Source organism: Stenella coeruleoalba (assembly GCF_951394435.1).
Source record: "Stenella coeruleoalba genome assembly, chromosome: 11".
Classification (NCBI taxonomy): domain Eukaryota; kingdom Metazoa; phylum Chordata; class Mammalia; order Artiodactyla; family Delphinidae; genus Stenella; species Stenella coeruleoalba.
The window spans coordinates 11,106,375-11,125,160 of record NC_137157.1 but is presented as its reverse complement, the minus strand read 5'-3'; the positions used below and the strand labels follow the sequence as shown (position 1 = coordinate 11,125,160).

At 48.1% G+C, this 18,786-nt stretch overlaps 1 protein-coding gene across 1 annotated transcript; it reads right to left on the bottom strand.

Annotated features, from left to right (window-relative positions):
- Window positions 1–6,127: 6,127 nt before the first annotated feature.
- CIMIP4 (ciliary microtubule inner protein 4) lies at window positions 6,128–17,170 on the bottom strand (the record flags this gene model as incomplete). The annotated part of the gene is made up of 4 exons (XM_079937457.1): window positions 6,128–6,219; window positions 6,415–6,525; window positions 14,539–14,683; window positions 16,541–17,170. The coding sequence occupies 4 exons, from the start codon at window positions 17,168–17,170 to the stop codon at window positions 6,128–6,130; spliced, it is 978 nt and encodes a 325-aa protein (XP_079793583.1).
- Window positions 17,171–18,786: the final 1,616 nt, after the last annotated feature.

The window sequence follows — 18,786 nt, the reverse complement described above, 5'->3', positions numbered from 1 at the left end:
TGAAAGAAAAGAATAGGCACTTATTACATGCCTGGAAGAGGGCTACACACTGTGCCTTGTCCTGGATGTGCATTTTCTCAGGCAAACCTGAGATTGATGTTATTACCCCTGCTATAAATGAGAACGAGGCTCTGACAGGCAAGTTGGTCTTCCCAGGGACTCGAGTCCAGATAGAGAGTAACTTCGGGCTGCAGAGTCTCTGGTTGCTTCTTGGAGTTCCTCTGGACTTGCTTCAGCTCCTGCTAGCTCCCATTTACCACAGAGACCATGATTCCTGGAGGGAGAAGGGGGAGAGTCTCTGCCAGCCACACTGGACCATCACTGACAGATTGGATTTGCAAAGCTGACCACGTGGACTGTTCACTTCCAAATTAAACATAAATTCACTCAATTGGGCTTTAGTTTCCTCATCTGTAAAATGGAGATATGAGTGGGGAGCAGGAAAGGTATGGTTGGAAAGATGTAACTAAATGGTCTCTGGGTCCCCTCTTTAGCATGTACGTCCTGGATCTCTAAAGCCTAACTACTTTGCCTGCAATTTAGAGACACTGCCACCAGGGGGCAAGCTGGACCAGGAAACTGGCAGGTAAAGCAGGTCACCTGAGAACAGTAGAAGTTGCTTTTTTTTCTTTTCCTTTCTTTTTTGGCTGCATTGGGTCTTTGTTGAGCACAGACTTTTCTCTAGTTGTGGCGAGCGGGGGCTAATCTTTGTTGTGGTGCATGGGCTTCTCATTGTGGTGGCTTGTTGTGGAGCACAGGCTCTAGGCACGCAGGTTTAAGTAGTTGCAATGTGTAGGCCCTGGAGCATGAGGGCTGTGGTAATTGCAGTGTGTGGGCTCAGTAGTTGCAGCACACAGGACCTAGAGCATGTGGGCTTCAGTAGTTGCAGTATGTGGGCTCAATAGTTGCGGCGCACAGGCTCTAAGGCACGCAAGCTTCAGTAGTTTTGGTGCGTGGGCTCAGTAGTTGTGGCTCGCAGGCTCTAGAGCACAGGCTCAGTAGTTGTGGCGCACAGGCTTTGTTGCTCCACAGCATGTGGGATCTTCCCGGACCAGGGCTTGAACCCATGTCCCCTGCATTGGCAGGCAAATTCTTAACCACTGCACCACCAGGGAAGTTCCAGATCCGTCTTCACATTTTCTATGATATCCAAGTACCACCTGAGGGAGGAACCTATAAAAGTAACTTCCGGGACTTCCCTAGTGGTGCCATGGTTAAGAATCCGCCTGCCAATGCAGGGGACACGGGTTTGAGCCCTGGTCCGGGAAGATCTCACATGCCATGGAGCAACTAAGCCCGTGTGCCACAACTACTGAGCTCACGTGCCACAACTACTGAAGCCCACGTATCTAGAGCCCGTGCTCCGCAACAAGAGAAGCCACCACAATGAGAAACCTGCGCACTGCAACGAAGAGTAACGCCCGCTCATGGCAACTAGAGAAAGCCCGTGCGCAGCAACGAAGACCCAACGCAGCAAAAAAAAAAGAGAGAGAGAGAAAGAAAAGAAAATATGAAGACAGATCTGAATCACTATGAGTAAATGAGGCCCTGCATGAACTGAAGGATGAATAACTTTTCCACTATATGTGTTAATGCTACTTAAAACCTGGTCCCTTTACCTCCTTGAAACGTAAGAATCACCATGAATTCTACCATCCAGTGACCTCAAGAACACAAAGAAAAAGGAATGCTGCTGGAAACAGCACCAGTGAAATAAAGGTCTTATTTCAGTTTTAAAATCTGTGCATGTTTTATTTATTTTGTCAAGATTACAGCTTCTCTCTCTCCAAAATATTCAACGTTTAATTAAAAAGTGCTTCTCTTAATGTCCAGAGGGAAAATCTTTAACTGAGGCAAAGTCATAAAACGTGCCACATTTGTCCATTTTGTCCAAATTGAAATTGCTCGTTTAACTTAAAATCAGCTCCCCCGCCTTGTGTTACTCGGTCCCTCTTTCTAGCATCTGAGTTCTCTTGGAGGGCATTTTGCCAGCTCTCTCGTGCAGTTATAGGAAGCAAAGCTGTGTCTGAAAAGAGCTAAACTAAATATAATGTGAACTTGAATTTCTGCAGTGTCCTTCCAACCCACCTTCCATACTCTGATGAGTGATGGAGAGGTTGGGTGTATGCTTTTTGAAGGTTACCTAAATGGCATGTTTCATACCGTAGGGCTCATTCTGCAGACTGCCATTTCCACCCACTATGATATATTGGGAGATCCTTCCATGCTGGTGTATGTAGATGTGGTTTGGCCCTTTCCACTCATAAATTACCCCCCTTGTCCATTCTTCTCCTAACAGATGTGTGCATTGTTTTGCTGTTGCAAAGAACGCTGAAATGACTATCTTTGTGTGAGGTTCCTCGTGTGCGTGTTTCAGAGTTTCTCTAGGCTACGCAGCAGTGGAATCGCTAGCTTGTAAACTTTAATTTCAGCGTCGCTAAATTCTTCCTTCCTTGCTGTTCTGTACTCCATGATTCATGGAGTGTATGAGAGTTCTCATTTCTCTCCTCACCTACACTTGCATTTTAATGTTTGTCAACCCGATGAATTTATTGTTTTAATTTGCATAATGATCTCTCTGATTATTGGGGATATTGAGCATCTTTTCAACTCGGCTGCGTGGTTTCTTCTGTCATTATTAACTCTGCGTTCCATCCAGTTCTCAGTTCCTGGAGGGAGGGCTGGGTCCCACATCCAAAACACAGCCCCATCCAGGTATAGTTTCTCTTTCTGTGAACCTTTCCCACCTGACCTCTGTGCCCCACCTTGGAGCCCTACCCTCCAGGCTTAATAAGCCTCTTGCAGCTCTGCCATGCTGGGTTTGTGCTCACACAGCGCCTCCTGTCTGGAATGCTGTACCTCTTCCAGGCCACTTGAATGTACCTACTCATGTCCCAAGATTCATCTCCAGAGCTTCCTCCTCTATGAGGTCTTCTATGACTCCCAGCCCTCCCTCCCATCTCAGGATCACCTCTGTGCTTCCACTGGCCACGTACGAACTTCTCACTGCATGTGTAAAACTTCTGAGCATCTAATGACTCATCTGTCTCCCCACCAGACTCTGGACTCCTTGAGGACAGGTGCCATGTCTTAACCATCTCTGAACTCCTGGTTCATTGGTCAGGGCTGGACAGAGGGCAGATGCACAGTACATGTTCGTCGGATGGGTGGATGAGCTTCGAGGTCAGCTCCTTCCACATCAGTTCTCTGCAGACCGTGAAGTCCTTAAGGACAAGGACTGTATTGAATTCATACCACCGTCCCCCACGGTGGTTAATAGGGCCAAGTGTTTGTGGCACTCAGTACCTGTTGTTGACATGACAGTATGATTTCCTGGTAGATCAGAAAATGACTTTGGTCAGAAATTCCTGGACTTTCCATCCCAGCTTCCTGTTGGTAAAACCCAGGGCAATTTCCTTGGCCTCTCCAAGCCCCAGTTTCCTCATCTTCATGAAGAGGATGATAATAGCTGTGAGGACTGGTATAAGGATGAAATAAGGCTGTGCATATAAAGCGTTTGGCACATAATCATATGCATCTGGCATTGATCCCTGGTCAGGGAACTAGATCCCACATGCATGCTGCAACTAAGAGTTTGCATATCACAACTAGGGAGCCTGTGTGCCACAACTAAGGAGCCCGCCTGCCGCAACTAACACCCAATGGAACCAAATAAATAAATAAATATTTTTAAAATAAATAAAGATGAAGTCTGTTGTTTTTTAACTTATTTATTTATTATTTATTTTTGGCTGTGTTGGGTCTTCGTTTCTGTGCGAGGGCTTTCTCTAGTTGTGGCAAGCGGGGGCCACTCTGCATCGCGGTGCGCGGGCCTCTCACTATCGCGGCCTCTCTTGTTGCAGAGCACAAGCTCCAGATGCACAGTCTCAGTAGTTGTGGCTCACGGGCCTAGTTGCTCCGCGGCATGTGGGATCTTCCCAGACCAGGGCTGGAACCCGTGTCCCCTGCATTAGCAGGCAGATTCTCAACCACTGAGCCACCAGGGAAGCCCTAAGTCTGGTTTTTCCAGCACAAGAACAGTGTCTTGCAGAAATCAGGTACTCAATATTAAGAAGTGGAGCTGAGGGACTCCCCTGGTGGCGCAGTGATTAGGAATCCACCTACCAACACAGGGGACACAGGTTCAATCCCTGATCCGGGAAGATCTCACATGCCACGGAGCAACTAAGCCCGTGCGCCACAGCTACCGAACCTGCGCTCTAGAGCTTGCGAGCCACAACTACTGAGCCCATGTGCCACAACTACTGAAGCCCACGTGCCTAGAGCCCATGCTCCGCAAGAAGAGAAGCCACCACAATGAGAAGCCCACGCACCGCAGCAGAGCAGCTCCCCCACTAGCAGCAACTAGAGAAAGCCCACGCGCAGCTACAAAAACCCAACGCAGCCAAAAATAAATAAATATAAATAAATTTTTTTTTAAAAGAAGTGGAGCTGAACTCAATGCTTTACAGTCAGGTACTCAATAAATATTAAATGAAGCCAAATTCATCTCCCTGTACTGCATTCTGCTCCAATCCTACCTTAAAGAAGTCATTCACTTTTGTGGGAGGAGGGGCAGTCCCCCTTTTTTCTAGCAGAGATGTGCTTTTGATTTTTCCAGAGAATGATGGTCCCTGTGGTAGACTGTTAGTGTGGTGAGTCCCCAGTGAACCACTCCTGCTGATAGGAATACTCTTTGCAGCCACCTCCCACCATGAGCCTCGTTTGACCATATGTCTCTTTGACCACAGGGAACTTAACAAACCAGTGTTAAGACATGATAAGGTCTTACACATTGAGTCTTGTCTCCTTGAGAAGCTCCTTCTCAGAACGCAGTCAGCATGCCAGGAAGAAGTCCAAGCTGGCCACAGAGGAGAGACGACACCCGACGAAGAGAAAGTGATGTCCAACAAGCCCCAAGCTGAGGCACCAGGCATGTGAGAAGAGCAGCCACCTTCGCAGCAGATGCCACGTGGAGCAGAACTGAGCCATACCCACGGAGCCCTGCTCAAACTGCACAGTCATAAGTAGGTAAATGATTATGGTCATTTTAAGCTACTAGGTTTTCGGCTGGTTTGGAACACAGCAAATGGTAAGTAACCCACAAGCAGAGCATGTTCTGAGAGTGCAAGTCAGGGACCTGTGGGTGGAGCGTGCTGTGGCTTGGAGACCCACCAGGTGATAAGCTTCAGGATGAGATGGTAGGCGTGACTGTCTAACCCGGAACCCCTTCTCTGGGGGATTCTTCCTTGGGGCCCCAATTCCCAGGTCCCTCCCCTGTTGTTACCAAGGGCCCTTATCGGTTCAAGGTGAGTTTGTCTTAAACAGTAGGAAGATGTCCAGGTGCACATTATAAGAAGTCCAGAGTGGGGGGGGGGGCGCTTCTGGCCAGGAGGGTGGAGCAGTTCAGTGAGGTCATGGGGGACCCAGATTGTGCTGCAGTGTCTGCAGTTCCTCCAGTCACAGGGTATCTGCCAGGACCAGTCTGCACTGCATGGTTCTTCACTCACTACAACAGGAGCAGGGAAGGCTCCCAAGCTTTCCCAGTAGAGAAAAGAATTTCCCAGAACGCTTCCTATGCGCATACCTTTCCTTGCATCTTACTGGTCCAAGCTGCGTCATATGTCCCTTTCTGAACCAATCACTTTGTGTGTAGGGGGAAGGGTTAGAATTCCCTGAGACCAATCAAAACTACTCCTGGATTGGAGGGGGCGTGGCTAGTTCTTCTGAAGTCCATTGGGTCTTGGGGAAGAAATAGATGTCTGGAAATAATTGGGGTTCTGCTAGGGAGGTCATGCAGGGTTAAGATCCAGCAGCGTCCACTATAGGAGCCCTCCACACAGGGCAAGGCACCCTGGGCTTGAGCAAAGTTCTACTCAGCTCTCACATCCTTTCCTGGAATTATGGGGGAAAGGGGTGTGTGTGTGTGTGTGTGTCCCCAGGAGGAAGGGCTGGGGGTAGTTTGGGTCCTTAGAGCGTCTATCCTTCCTCAGTAGGTCTGTCCAGCACTGCACATTGCCCCTTCCCCCAACCTGAAGAGCGGCGCCAAGCAACGGCGAAGGTTCAGATGTGTGTCTCTCTTTATTAGCACTTTCTTTGAGTGGAGGGCGCCTCTTCTGGGTTGTATCTACAACTTCAAGTTCTTGCTTTTGCTCTTTTCTTTCTCATCCAGTGCTTTCTGCAAGTTCATGTTCACCGCATTTTTCCGGTGCCACCGTCCTGCAGAGAGCAGGGAAGGAACCAGCACAAATCACCCAGAGGACCTCTGAAGTGTCCAGGCCCCAGTGGTAACCCATATGTCTTCTGAACCCACCCCAGAGTTCTAGCTGCTGCTGTGGTCTCTCTCTGGACCTTGGGGCCAACACACCCTGCCCAGGGAGTGCCCACCTCCCACGCCCCCAGCTCCCCACCTACCCAGATCATCCGTCTTCCTGCCATGCCAGTGCTGTAAGTCCCTCACTGATTTCTCAATCACCTCAGGGGTGTAGGAGGCCTTCATGAGGCTCTTCATCTCCTGTGGGGCCCCTGTGGAACCCCATGAAGCAATCCCCAGAAGCCCCAAGTCAACAGAGTTCAGGTACTCCAGGGTTCCTATGTCAGTTTCCCCTGTGGATGGTGGATTGTGGAAGGGCGGGGTGTGGGGAGAGTTAGGCAGAGGGAGGCCGGCCTCGGCTCAAATACCAGCTCCATCATTTATGCACAGTGTGGCCTCAGACAAGATTTTAACGTCTCAGAGCTTTGGTCTCTTAATCTCTTCAAAGGAATAAAATGTTCTCGCGAGACTGGGAAGATTACGTTCATTGGAGCAGCTGGCACGTGGCAACTGATACCTGTATTTTCAGAAAATGTTTATGTCTGTGTGTAAAGTGAAAACACACACACGCAAGAAAAGAAGTTACCATGATCAAAAGTCAGAAAAATCATCAAACAGAGGACCAAATTCCAAAAGATAACAAGGATTTGAATGATCCGTTACAGAATATAAAATAAGTATCATTTAATGTGTGAAGTTGTGAAAAAGAGAATAAAAGTATAAGCAAAGAATAAGAAACTAACACAACATTGTAAAGCCACTATACTCCAATAAAAAATATAAAATAAACTAACATTGTAAAGCAACTATACTCCAATTAAAAAAAAATTAACACAACATTGTAAAACAACTATACTCCAATTTAAAAAAAATTAACACTACATTGTAAAGCAACTATACTCCAATAAAAATTAATTTTAAATAAATAAATAAATATATGAGAAAAGAATAAGAAACTATCCAGAAAGAACAGACAGATTAGTAAAAGAAGCAAATGGAATTTCAGAAATTAAACATAATAGTTGAAAGGCAATGGATGGTAAGAGGCCTGGGATTTGCTTCAAAATAAACTGGGGTGGGGCTTCCCTGGTGGTGCAGTGGTTAAGAATCCACCTGTCAATGCAGGGGACACGGGTTTGAGCTCTGGTCCAGGAAGATCCCACATGCTGCGGAGCAACTAAGCCCATGTGCCACAACTACTGAGCTCACGTGCCACAACTACTGAAGCCCGTGTGCCTAGAGCCCATGCTCCGCAACGAGAGAAGCCACCGCAATGAGAAGCCTGTGCATTGTAACCAAGAGTAGCCCCTGCTCGCCGCAACTAGAGAAAACCCGCGCGCAGCAAAGAAGACCCAACGCAGACAAAAATAAATAAATTAAATAAAATAAAAATAAATAAATAAATAATATATAAATAAACTGGGGTGGGAATGAATGGGTGAGTGGGTGGGAAAAAAGATGAAACAAGGTTAGTCTTGTATTGATAATTGTTGAAGCTGTATGATAAGTGCACCATGTATTTATTAAACTATTCTCTCCAAGTTTGAAAACTGACATCATAATGTTTAAAAACAAATTCAACAAACAGGTAAAAGAACTGATTATACACAGCTGAGAAAAAATGGTAAACTGGTAGATATATCTAAAGAAGTTAACTAGAATGCAGCACAGAGTGGGGAAATAATGATGTGGAAAATATGAAAAAACTGTTAAATGAAGATTAAATGAGAAGGCCCAACATACGTCTAATTGTAGTTCTGAAGGAGAGAGTGGAGAAAACGGGGAGGGACAATATGTGGAAAGCTAGTGGCTGGAATTTTTCCAGAATTGATGAAATATATGAATCCTTAGATTCAAGAATAACAATTCCCCAGTGAGTGTAGGTGAAAATAATTCCTTACCTAGGTACAACCAAGTAAAATTTAGAACACCAGAGACAAAGAAATCTTAGAAGTAGCCATAGAGAAAAGACAGATTAGTTACAAAGGATAACGAGTTTGATTAACCATCAAAGCCAGAAGGAAATTAATTGACATCATCAAAGCGCTTTACAGATAGAAATCAACAATCTAGAACTGTTTACAATAACTGTCTTCCAAGAATAGGATGAAATAAAACTTTTCTGAGCTTAAAATTTACCAACAACAGAATCTCACCCCAAATATCTTCTAAACAACATACGTCAGAAAGAAAAAAATAATCCCAGAAGGAAAATCTGAGATAAAAGAAGGAGTAGTAGGCAAAGAAAGTGGAAACCTTGAATACATCTAAATACACATCCATTATGATAACAGTACCAATGTTGAATATATGGGCAAAATAATGACTGTGATAGATAAGTGAAGATTTAACATATGCTAAGCACAGTTTTCATTCAAAACTTTACAGAACTTACTCACTGAATCAACCCTAAGAAGATGGGGGTGATTATTACCCCCATCTTGCTGTTGAAGTCACTGAAGCACAGAAAGGCTAAATCACTTGTCTAAAGTGACACAGCTGGTAAGTGAAAGATGGAGGACGCAACCCCGGACTGTGGCTCCAGAATCCACAGTTTAAACTACTTTGCTGGGCTTCCCTGGTGGCGCAGTGGTTGAGAGTCCGCCTGCCGATGCAGGGGACACGGGTTCGTGCCCCGGTCTGGGAGGATCCCACATGCCGTGGAGCGGCTGGGCCCGTGGGCCATGGCCGCTGAGCCTGCGCGTCCGGAGCCTGTGCTCCGCAACGGGAGAGGCCACGACAGTGAGAGGCCCGCGTACCGCAAAAAAAAAAAACAAAAAAAAACTACCTTGCTTATGTATAGTAAAAAAAACCCTGTAAAATAATAACATGTTAGCTGATATGGGGGGTGGAGAGAATAAATGTGAAGCTGTCCAGTATCCTTATATTGTTCAGAAAAGCTGGAATACCTTGATTAACTTTAGAATTTGCTAACTATGCATGTAACAATGTCAAAGATAGGGAATTTCCTGGCAGTCCGGTGGTTAGGACTCCACGCTTCCATGGTCGGGGAACTAAGATCCTGCAAACCACACGGCGTGGCCATAAAAAAAAAAGGCAAAGATAACCACTGAGAGAATAGGAAAAGTAAGGACAAAAATTGGATTGGGGAAAAAGGGAAGCTCACTCAGATCCAAAACAAGGGAAGGAGAAAGAAAGCAGCCTAGAAAAATTAGGACAAATGGAAGATACAAAATAAGATCATAAAAATAAATCCGAATATATCGGTAATTAAAATAAATATAAATGGAGTAGGCCAACTGATTAAAAAACAGAGGCTCAGGCCACAGAAAATATTTTCCAGATATATATTCGTTAAAGCATATTTAAAGCAAAAGAACACAAAGAGGATAAACATGGAAATACAGAAAAAGATTAATACCACAAAAATACAAATCAAAGCAATCTGGTCATACTATACTAATATGGGACAAAATAGACTGTAAAGCAAAAGCACTATAAGAAATAAAAGCAGGGCTTCCCTGGTGGCGCAGTGGTTGAGAGTCCGCCTGCCGATGCAGGGGACGCGGGTTCGTGCCCCGGTCCGGGAAGATCCCAAATGCCGCGGAGCGGCTGGTCCCGTAAGCCATGGCCGGTGAGCCTGCGCGTCCGGAGCCTGTGCTCCGCAACGGGAGAGGCCACAACAGTGAGAGGCCCGCGTACCGCAGAGAAAAAAAAAAAAAAGGTGGGGAAAAGCCTCCTGGTGGGCTTCCCTGGTGGGGCAGTGGTTAAGAATCCGCCTGCCAATGCAGGGGACACGGGTTCGATCCCTGGTCCGGAAAGATCCCACATGCCACGGAGTAACTAAGCCCGTGCGCCACAACTACTGAGCTTGGGCTCTAGAGCCCACGAGCCACAACTACTGAAGCCACCCGCCTACAGCCCGTGCTCTGCAACAAGAGAAGCCACCACAATGAGAAGCCCGCGCACCGCAACGAAGAGTAGCCCCTGCTCGCCGCAACTAGAGAAAGCCTGTGCTCAGCAACAAAGACCCAACACACACCAAAATAAATAAACTTATTTTTTTAAAAAAATGCCTCCTGGTAATAATGTGAACTCTGGCCCCAGACTGCGAGAGTTCAAATCCCAATCCCAACCCTGACTATCCCTAGCTGTGTGCTCTTAAGCAAGTTACTTAACCTTTCCATGCCTCATTTTTTCTTTCTTTAAAAAAAAGGGGGGGGGGAATTACAGCACTATAGCATTCTCTGTATAAGATTCTTGTGAGAATTAAAATGTACATGAAGTACTTAGAGCAGGGCTTGGTGAATGTTACATGCGACCCATAAATGTAGCCATTATTATTATTTAAAAATAGTTCCAAAGAATCTACAAATTATCGGAATTAATAGGTGAGCTGAGTCAGGCTTCTGGAGTTAAGATTAAAGAACAAAACTTAAAATTGCCTCCATGTATACAAGCAGCAAAGTTAGAAAATGTGATTTTTAAAAAGTTACTAGGGGGAAGGGTAAGCTGCGACAAAGTGAGAGAGTGGCATGGACATATATCCACTACCAAACGTAAAATCGATAGCTAGTGGGAAGCAGCCGCATAGCACAGGGAGATCAGCTCGGTGCTTTGTGACCACCTGGAGGGGTGGGATAGGGAGGGTGGGAGGGAGGGAGACGCAAGAGGGAAGAGATATGGGAACATATGTATATGTATAACTGATTCACTTTGTTATAAAGCAGAAACTAACACACCATTGTAAAGCAATTATACCCCAATAAAGATGTTAAAAAAAAAGATACTATTTGCAATAAGCAGCAAGAAAATAGATAAATAAGAGATTCTTCAAAACAAGTCTAACAAAAAGCTGCGTAATCTTTATTAAAAAAATGACAAAATGTTATTGACGGATATTGAAGGAAGATTGAAATTAACGGAGTTGTAGACCATACTCATGGATTGGAAAATTCATTATCAAAAAGCTGACAACTGTCCCTAAATTGAGCTGCAGGTTCAATGTTCTTCCAATCAAAATACCAACAGGGTTTTTCGTGGAAATTGACAAGCTGATTCTAGAATTTATATGGAAGAGCAAAGAACCTAGAATAGCTAAGACATTAGCTGCTCCTGCTGCTGGTGATGGAGTGGTGGGGGGTGGGAACAGCCCAACCAGATATCAGACTACTTATAATACCTTGATAATTAAAAGTGTAATATTAAACCAGTGGGCAGAATAGAGAGCCTGGAAACTGATCTATGCACACAGGGAAACTTGATGGATACCAGCGGTACCACTGCAGGTCACTGGGGTGGGGGGAAAGATGAGGTTATTCAATAGAAGGTACTGAGACAATTGCTAATCCACGTAAAGGAGGAATTAACAATGAATCTCTGCTTCACACTGAAAAGAGAAATCAACTCCAGATGGATTAAAGACTTAAATGTGAAAAGCAAAGCTAAATATTTTAGAAGACGATGGAAAAGATTATCTTTATGACTCAGCATGGCATAGGATTTCTTCAACCCACTCCTCCTGGAACCTTCTCTATCTCAGTAAATAACAATTCCATCTTTTCAGTTGTTCAGGTCAAAAACCTTGACATCTGGGCTTCCCTGGTGGCGCAGTGGTTAAGAATCCACCCACCAATGCAGGGGACACGGGTTCGAGCCCTGGTCTGGGAAGATCCCACATGCCGCGGAGCAACTAAGCCTGTGCACCAAAACTACTGAGCCTGTGCTCTAGAGCCCACGAGCCACAACTACTGAGCCCACGTGCGGCAACTACTGAAGCCCGCGTGCCTAGAGCTTATGCTCCACAACGAGAAGCCCACGCACCACAACGAAGAGTAGCCCCCGCTCTCCGCAACTAGAGAAAGCCCGTGCGCAGCAACGAAGACCCAACGCAGCCAAAAAATTAAATAATTTAATTTATGAAAAACAAAAGAAAAACCTTGACATCAACCTTAATTCCTCTCTCACACACCCCAAATCCATTGATTAGCACATTCTGTTTGCTCTGCCTTACACACAGGGCCAGACTCCTCCTGCATCAGGTCACCTTCATCATTATCTCCCTGTGCCGCCGTACTGCACAATAGTATCCACTAGAGTCGTGCAATGCTCCAGCCCTGCTCTCGAGACCAAGCCTCCATCATTAACCCCACCTGGATTTTTGCAGTCACCTCCTCACTGGTTTCCCTGTTTCTGCCCAGCTCCCTTACTTTTCTTCTCAGCATAGCAACAGTAGTGATCCTTTAACCTAAGTCAAACAATGCCCTTCTCTGCTTAAGACCTTCCCGTGGTCTTCCCCACCTAGCCCGTTTCCTCTCTGATTTCCTCTCCCTTGTCTAGCCACTGCTGTACCTCCCCAACCTGGAGCAGCAAATGCCAAGATCTGGGCGGGTGGAAACGGAGGGGGACACATGGGTGAGGCACACTGACAGTTGGGTGCAGAGAGCAACGCCCTAATTTGTAGCGCTTGCCAATTTGTGGAGTGCCAATGCAGTTGACCCTTGAACAACATGGGTTTGAACAGCTCGGGTCCACCTATGTGTGTATTTTTTTTCCATAAATATAGTACCTGTATGTTCCTTTTATAGATCTTTTATAGATCTAAAAATTAACTAGGCATGGGGAAAGTTTGTGTTTGGTAGGAAGTCACAATACATGGGATCAAAAGAACTAGGGTTTGAGTCCTGATTCTATCCAAACTATCTCAGCTTCCTGGCCTTGGGTGAATCATTTATCAGTTCTTTTGTTTTTGAGTCAGAGATAGCAGTACTTGGATTTTTGACTGTGGGGTGGTGTAGGCACCCCTGACTCCCCCGTTGTTCAAAGGTCAATTGCACGACCACGGCCAATTTTAAGATCGCTCATGATGCCAACAGTTCAGTAAAATTTAACAATCGACTCTTAGAAGCTGGAGCAAGCTGGTTTGCACTGGTTCCCAGGGTTTGCCCCCTTGACACAGTTGTGTTTCTCAGGCTGGGTGAGGGGTACACAGACGCTTTTTATATCATTCTTTTAAATGTATGTAAACATCACCATATAAAGGCCTACGTAAGAACTACTGAGTGATCATTGTTAAAGACAAGTGGAAAGGCCGATTCCTGAGGCCCAGAACAGGACAATGTGAGCTGTATTCTCTCTCCTCTCCCCAAGCACCACCCCTTCTTCAAGCTCAAAGGAAAACCCAGAAAGGCTTCCAGTGGCTGTCTGGTTCCTCGGGTGATGGGGCTCTGAGCCAGGTAGGAGGTTTACCAGGCCCTGGGGACACTGGAGAAGGCATGGAGTAAGGATGGAGGAAAGAAGGGGGCCAGGAAGACTTGACCTTTTGCAATGAGGTCAAACTAGAACGTGGGGCCGGAGAGAAGCCACCACTTGCTGACCAAGGACCGGCATCCGAGCAATCGGTTCAACGCTTGGGAACGGGGTCCTAGCTCCGGAGGTGACCCAGTGCCGGGAAAAGACTCTGGGACTTTGGAGGCAGAAGAAAAACCTGGATTTGAGTTTCACATCCACCTCCTACTACTCTGGGCAAATTGTTTCCCATCTGCCTGTGATAGGGAGCTAGGAGCACTCCCCTGACAAACAGGACTGAGGGGGACCCAGAGGACACATTGCAGATGTCCGGGCCTCCGACCCACACTTTGGCCCAGAGGTGCCACCAGTGGGATCCGAGAAAGAAAAGGGCTGGCCTGTCAGCTACTAATCACTCACTGTGGGAATTCCCTGGCGATCCAGTGGAATTCCACTGCAGGGCGCACAGGTTTGATTCCAGGCCTCAAGGCTCAGCAAAAAAATTAAAAAAAGAGGACTCACTGGGGGCTGCAGGCCAAGCGCCTGCACAGAATCCTGCCATGTTATTAGCCCCGTTGTACCAGGAAGATTGGCTGAGGTTAAGGATCCTGCCCGAGGCCACACCCATGGGCTGAGCTGACCTTTGAACACAGGAAGCCTGGTACTGTCACTGTAACCAAAGGTGGCCAGACCAGGGGTGCCCCGGCCTCCTCTTGGCAGATTAAGACACCAGAGGGACAGGGAGAGTAAGGGCTGACTGCCAACTGTATAGTGAGGACAGAATCGCCAGGGGACTGGACATTCCCAGCACTCGGCGTAGAGCCTGGCACAGAGGAGGCCCTTGGTGGCCGTGAAATGAGTGTCCCTGGAGATGTATCCTGGGGTCTTAGATTCCTTTGGGGGTCCAAGTCCTCCCTTGCCCAGTGCCTTGGGGACTATGGGCGTTCACAACCCCCACCCTTGCCCTTCAGCCTGACCTTGAAACAAGTTTGACCGCATGTTGTAGCCCAGATCATAGTAGCCTGAAAAGACGGAGGTGATTTCAGTGGGACTCTGGATCCTGCTGGACCGTGAGCTTGCCCTTTTCTGGCCCTCCAAGGCTTCACCAATGGCCCTTTGAGCCTGAGTAGGGAGGGAGGGAGGGAGGGAGGAGAGACAAGGGGTAGAGAAGCAGCATCAAGTCCCCTATCTCCCCTCTAACTTCTCCTGCCTCTGACCCTGCCTCCACCACCCTCACCCCACCCTTAGCCTGCAGCCTTCAACCTACTCCCAACCTACACCCTTCAGCTGGCATAGCTGAAGTCCCTCCACACTCCCACACCAGCCCACCTCCCACATGGGCCTCGGGCATCAAGCATGAGAACAATCATGAACGCTTCTCCCTACATTGGGTACGTACTGTAGAACATCACCAGGGGACATCTTTATAAGATGATATTATTCCTACATTTTATAAATAAGGAAACTGTGCCTCAGGGCGGGGACTTGCCCATCACATAGCCGGTGAGAAGCCCTGCCTTGCCTACTACAATGGAAGCGTCACACAAGTCAACTCTAGGTGGTCCTTATATTTCACCAGGGGCAGCTCCTTCCTTGTACCAATGGGGAAACTAAGGCTGAAACTAAGGTTGAGCTCAGGCCTAAGGGCCATTAAACCTGGGTTTGGGTCCCAACTCTGCTGTCTACCAGCTGCTGGTTTGGGCAAGTCTTTGCTCCCCTCTGGGCCTCAGTTCCCCAACTCATAAAATGAGGATGGGGGCAGAACTGGGTGGCCTTTGCAGTAGCTTCCAGTTCTGATATTTGCCGGCCTGATGACACTTGTGATCTGGGTCACAGCTGGATTAAAAAAAAACAAAACAGATCTCTTGATTTAAGCCCAGGACCACGATGGCCAAAGAGAGAAAGGGCACCTTTCCAAAGCCACAAGGTGCAGTGAGAGATAGTGACCAGACAGCCAACCTCAAGTTGGGACAAGATCCTCCAAGTGGGGCAGGGAGTTTAGGATTGTGACCTCCCAGACTAGCAGGTTGTGAGGCGGGGTGAACCCCCACCTTAAGATGACAAAATGAAAGGGGGCCCCGCCCATAGCCTTTGTGACCCTGGCTCTCCTGCTTGCTCTGTGTGACCCTGGGCAGATCGTATCACCTCGCTGAGTCTCAGATTTACCATCTGTTAAAAAAGGAAGCAATGACTCCTGCCTGGCCTGCTGCTCAATGTAGTCACCATGAGGGTTGAGACAGTGGCTTTGAAAATACGACTCAAAATGCCAGAGCAGGTGACCATTTGACCAGAAATGGCAGATAAGTTTCATCTCGACTTTCAGGGGATCAGCATTGAGTTCCTAGAATGATGTACCAAGTGGGAAAAAGTGCCAGAATCGATTAGTGATGTCTGCCATGAATGCGGGCTAGGAGAGTTATGGAATGCATGCTGCGTATTTGCCAGCCTGATCTAGTCTAACTGCCTCACTTTACAGATGTAGAGACTAGAGCTCAGAGAGGAGAAGTAACTTATCCAAAGTCTTTCAGTATTCTGGGGCAGAGCCAGGATTCAAACCCAAGTCTTCTGATTTCCAATCAATCCTGTCCCCTTTAGGAGACTTGAGCTAAAAGCATCTATTTCAAACACAAGACTTCTAACTGCAGAGTCATTATGGGCCAAGGCTCCAGAGTCTGCTAGCCAGTTTGGATCCTCCTTATAAGTTTGGTTAATTTACTTACGCCTGTTAAGCCTTGGGCTTCTAATCCATAAAATGAGGATAATTTTAGTACCTCCCTCACTGGGAAGATTGAACGGTTAGATGTGACGACTAAACAGTGCACGGAATCTGGCACAGAGCAAGTGCTCAGTAAACACTACTTTCTGATGATGTTATTACAGGGACTCTGTACTCAAGAGCAGCTTCCTTAGGGGTCCTCATTCTCAGTCTCCCTGCATGACCCTCCTGCCGCCCTTAGCCTCCTGTGCCCATTCTGACACCTGCTCTTCGGAGATCAGCTGGTCCACCACGTTGCTCCCAAACTTGTGACGAATGTTGTTGGGAATACTGCTGCTACTCTGGCCCTGTGCCCCCAAGTTGGGGTCTTCCTCCAGCCCCTGGCACGGCTGAGCCCCCTCTCGGAAGGAGGCCCTCCTCTCCCACGAGGAGGGTCTGTAGCTCTCCTTCTTCAGGGACCCCGGCTGTGAGTCCCTCTGGGGAGAGTCCTGGCTGATAGCCTTCAGGGATGGAGGCCGGATCTTCTCCAGGGAGGCCTGCCCGAGGGAGCTGCCTCGGGGGCTGTGTCCTTGGTACATGGATGGCTGTGGGGAGACTGGGAGCTGGTACTTGAACTTGGAGGTATCCAGTGGGCTACGGGCAGTTCTCCGGGGGTCCGTGTCCTGCTGGCCTTCCTTGCTGTTGTTCAGATGGGCCCTGGTCAAAGTGGTTGTACCTAAAAAGGGAAGAGAGAAGGAAGGAAGGAGAGGAGACAGACAGATGTAGAGAGTGGAGGGCAGGAAGGAAGATGGTGATGGGGGTGGGGGTGGAGGGAACAGACAGACACGGAGCCGCAGGGATCCAGAGCAGGAAAAAAGACAGGTACGGAAAGAAGTCATGGGAGCCAGAAGCATGGGTGAGAAATCAGGAGAGAGACCAAGGGAGAGGGTAGTTCGGCCTGCCAAGCCTCCCGCTGGACAGGGCAGCCCTCATTGTTTCTGACAATAGGGACTGCAGCCCAAGCCTGACCAGCCTTGAGGCTAGCTGTGTGACCTTCAGCAAGGGCTGTGACCTCTCTGTGCTTTAGTGAACCTGGCTCCACCTTGCCCACCTTGAACCCCCCCAGCAATCCAGTCAGGAAAACCAGCAGCTGTGGAAGCTGGCAGAGGGCATCCCTCAGCGTGGCCAAGTCACACGGCTGGAAAAGTACTAGAGCTGGATTGAGCCAGCCTTTGCTCCCCATTTAGAGCTGCTCCCCAGCCCCACTTCCCTCCTCTGTTCTCCAGCTAATGGAGCGGTGTCGTCCCAGCTGCTTCCGGGCTCTCCCACCTCAACTGCTCCCCTCCCCTCCCCCCACCCCACTCCTGCCCTGACTCCCAGTTCCGAGGATCTCCCGTTCCCAGCTTACAGGTCTTCTCCTCATTCTCTTCCCCCATCCCTGGCTCCAGCCAAACAGACCGCCACTTCTGCCCCACCACACCCTGCGATGTCCAACCTCCCAGCGTCTGCTCAGGCTAGTTCGCTGCCCGGAAGGCCAGCCCCTCTTTTTCCCTAAGTCAAAATCCTACTGCTTGGGCTTCCCTGGTGGCGCAGTGGTTGAGAGTCCGCCTGCCGATGCAGGGAACACGGGTCCATGCCCCGGTCCGGGAAGATCCCACATGCCGCGGAGCGGCTGGTCCTGTGAGCCATGGCCGCTGAGCCTGCGTGTCCGGAGCCTGTGCTCCGCAGCGGGAGAGGCCACAGCAGTGAGAGGCCCGCGTACCGCAAAAAAAAAAAAAAAAAAAAAAAAAAATCCTACTGCTTCCTTCCAATGCAGCCCCACCAGGAAGTCCCCCCTGACACCCACCCCAAGCTGCCAGGGCCATCGCCTCCTCTCAGCTCCACAACTCTGTCCCCAGCACGCTCTACAAGTCTGTCTGGATTTTCCCCTTCTCCATCCTTGTGAGCTACAAACCCTCTCATTTCTCTCCTCCATGCGGAAGGGGAGTCACTGAGGCAGGTCCACAGGTGAGTCAGTCCTGGGCCTCCCTCAGCACCCCCCAGAGCCCTGTGTACCAGAGATGCTGGTGACACCCATCAGTGAGCGAGTGAATGAATAGATGGCTGCAGGGGTGTCAGACCCAGGGTCACCCTGCACCCCATCAGTTCTAAAATGTCCTTCCTTCTCATGTTAGCATCGCTGACATCAGGCTGTGTCTGACAATCAATGGGCCCTGGTCTAACCAGAGATGTTTTCTTTCTTAGTGACAGGTAAGTAACAGTCCATCTTACAACCCACTGGATGGAGACTTAAAATACACATTTTGAATAATGTTTTACACATTATAATACCCAAGTAATATGTAAACTCTTTCTTACTGGGCAAAATATAGAAAACGAGTCAGTCCCCACCCTCTCCCCACTTCCAGCCATGCCCACAATCCTCAATCCCAGGTTATAGCTGTAAGCTTCTTTGAAGAGCTTCCCTCCCAGATGTTCTAGGTGGGTCCTAGCGCTTTTGAAAGATGCATAGTTTGGCTTCACTTTGGTT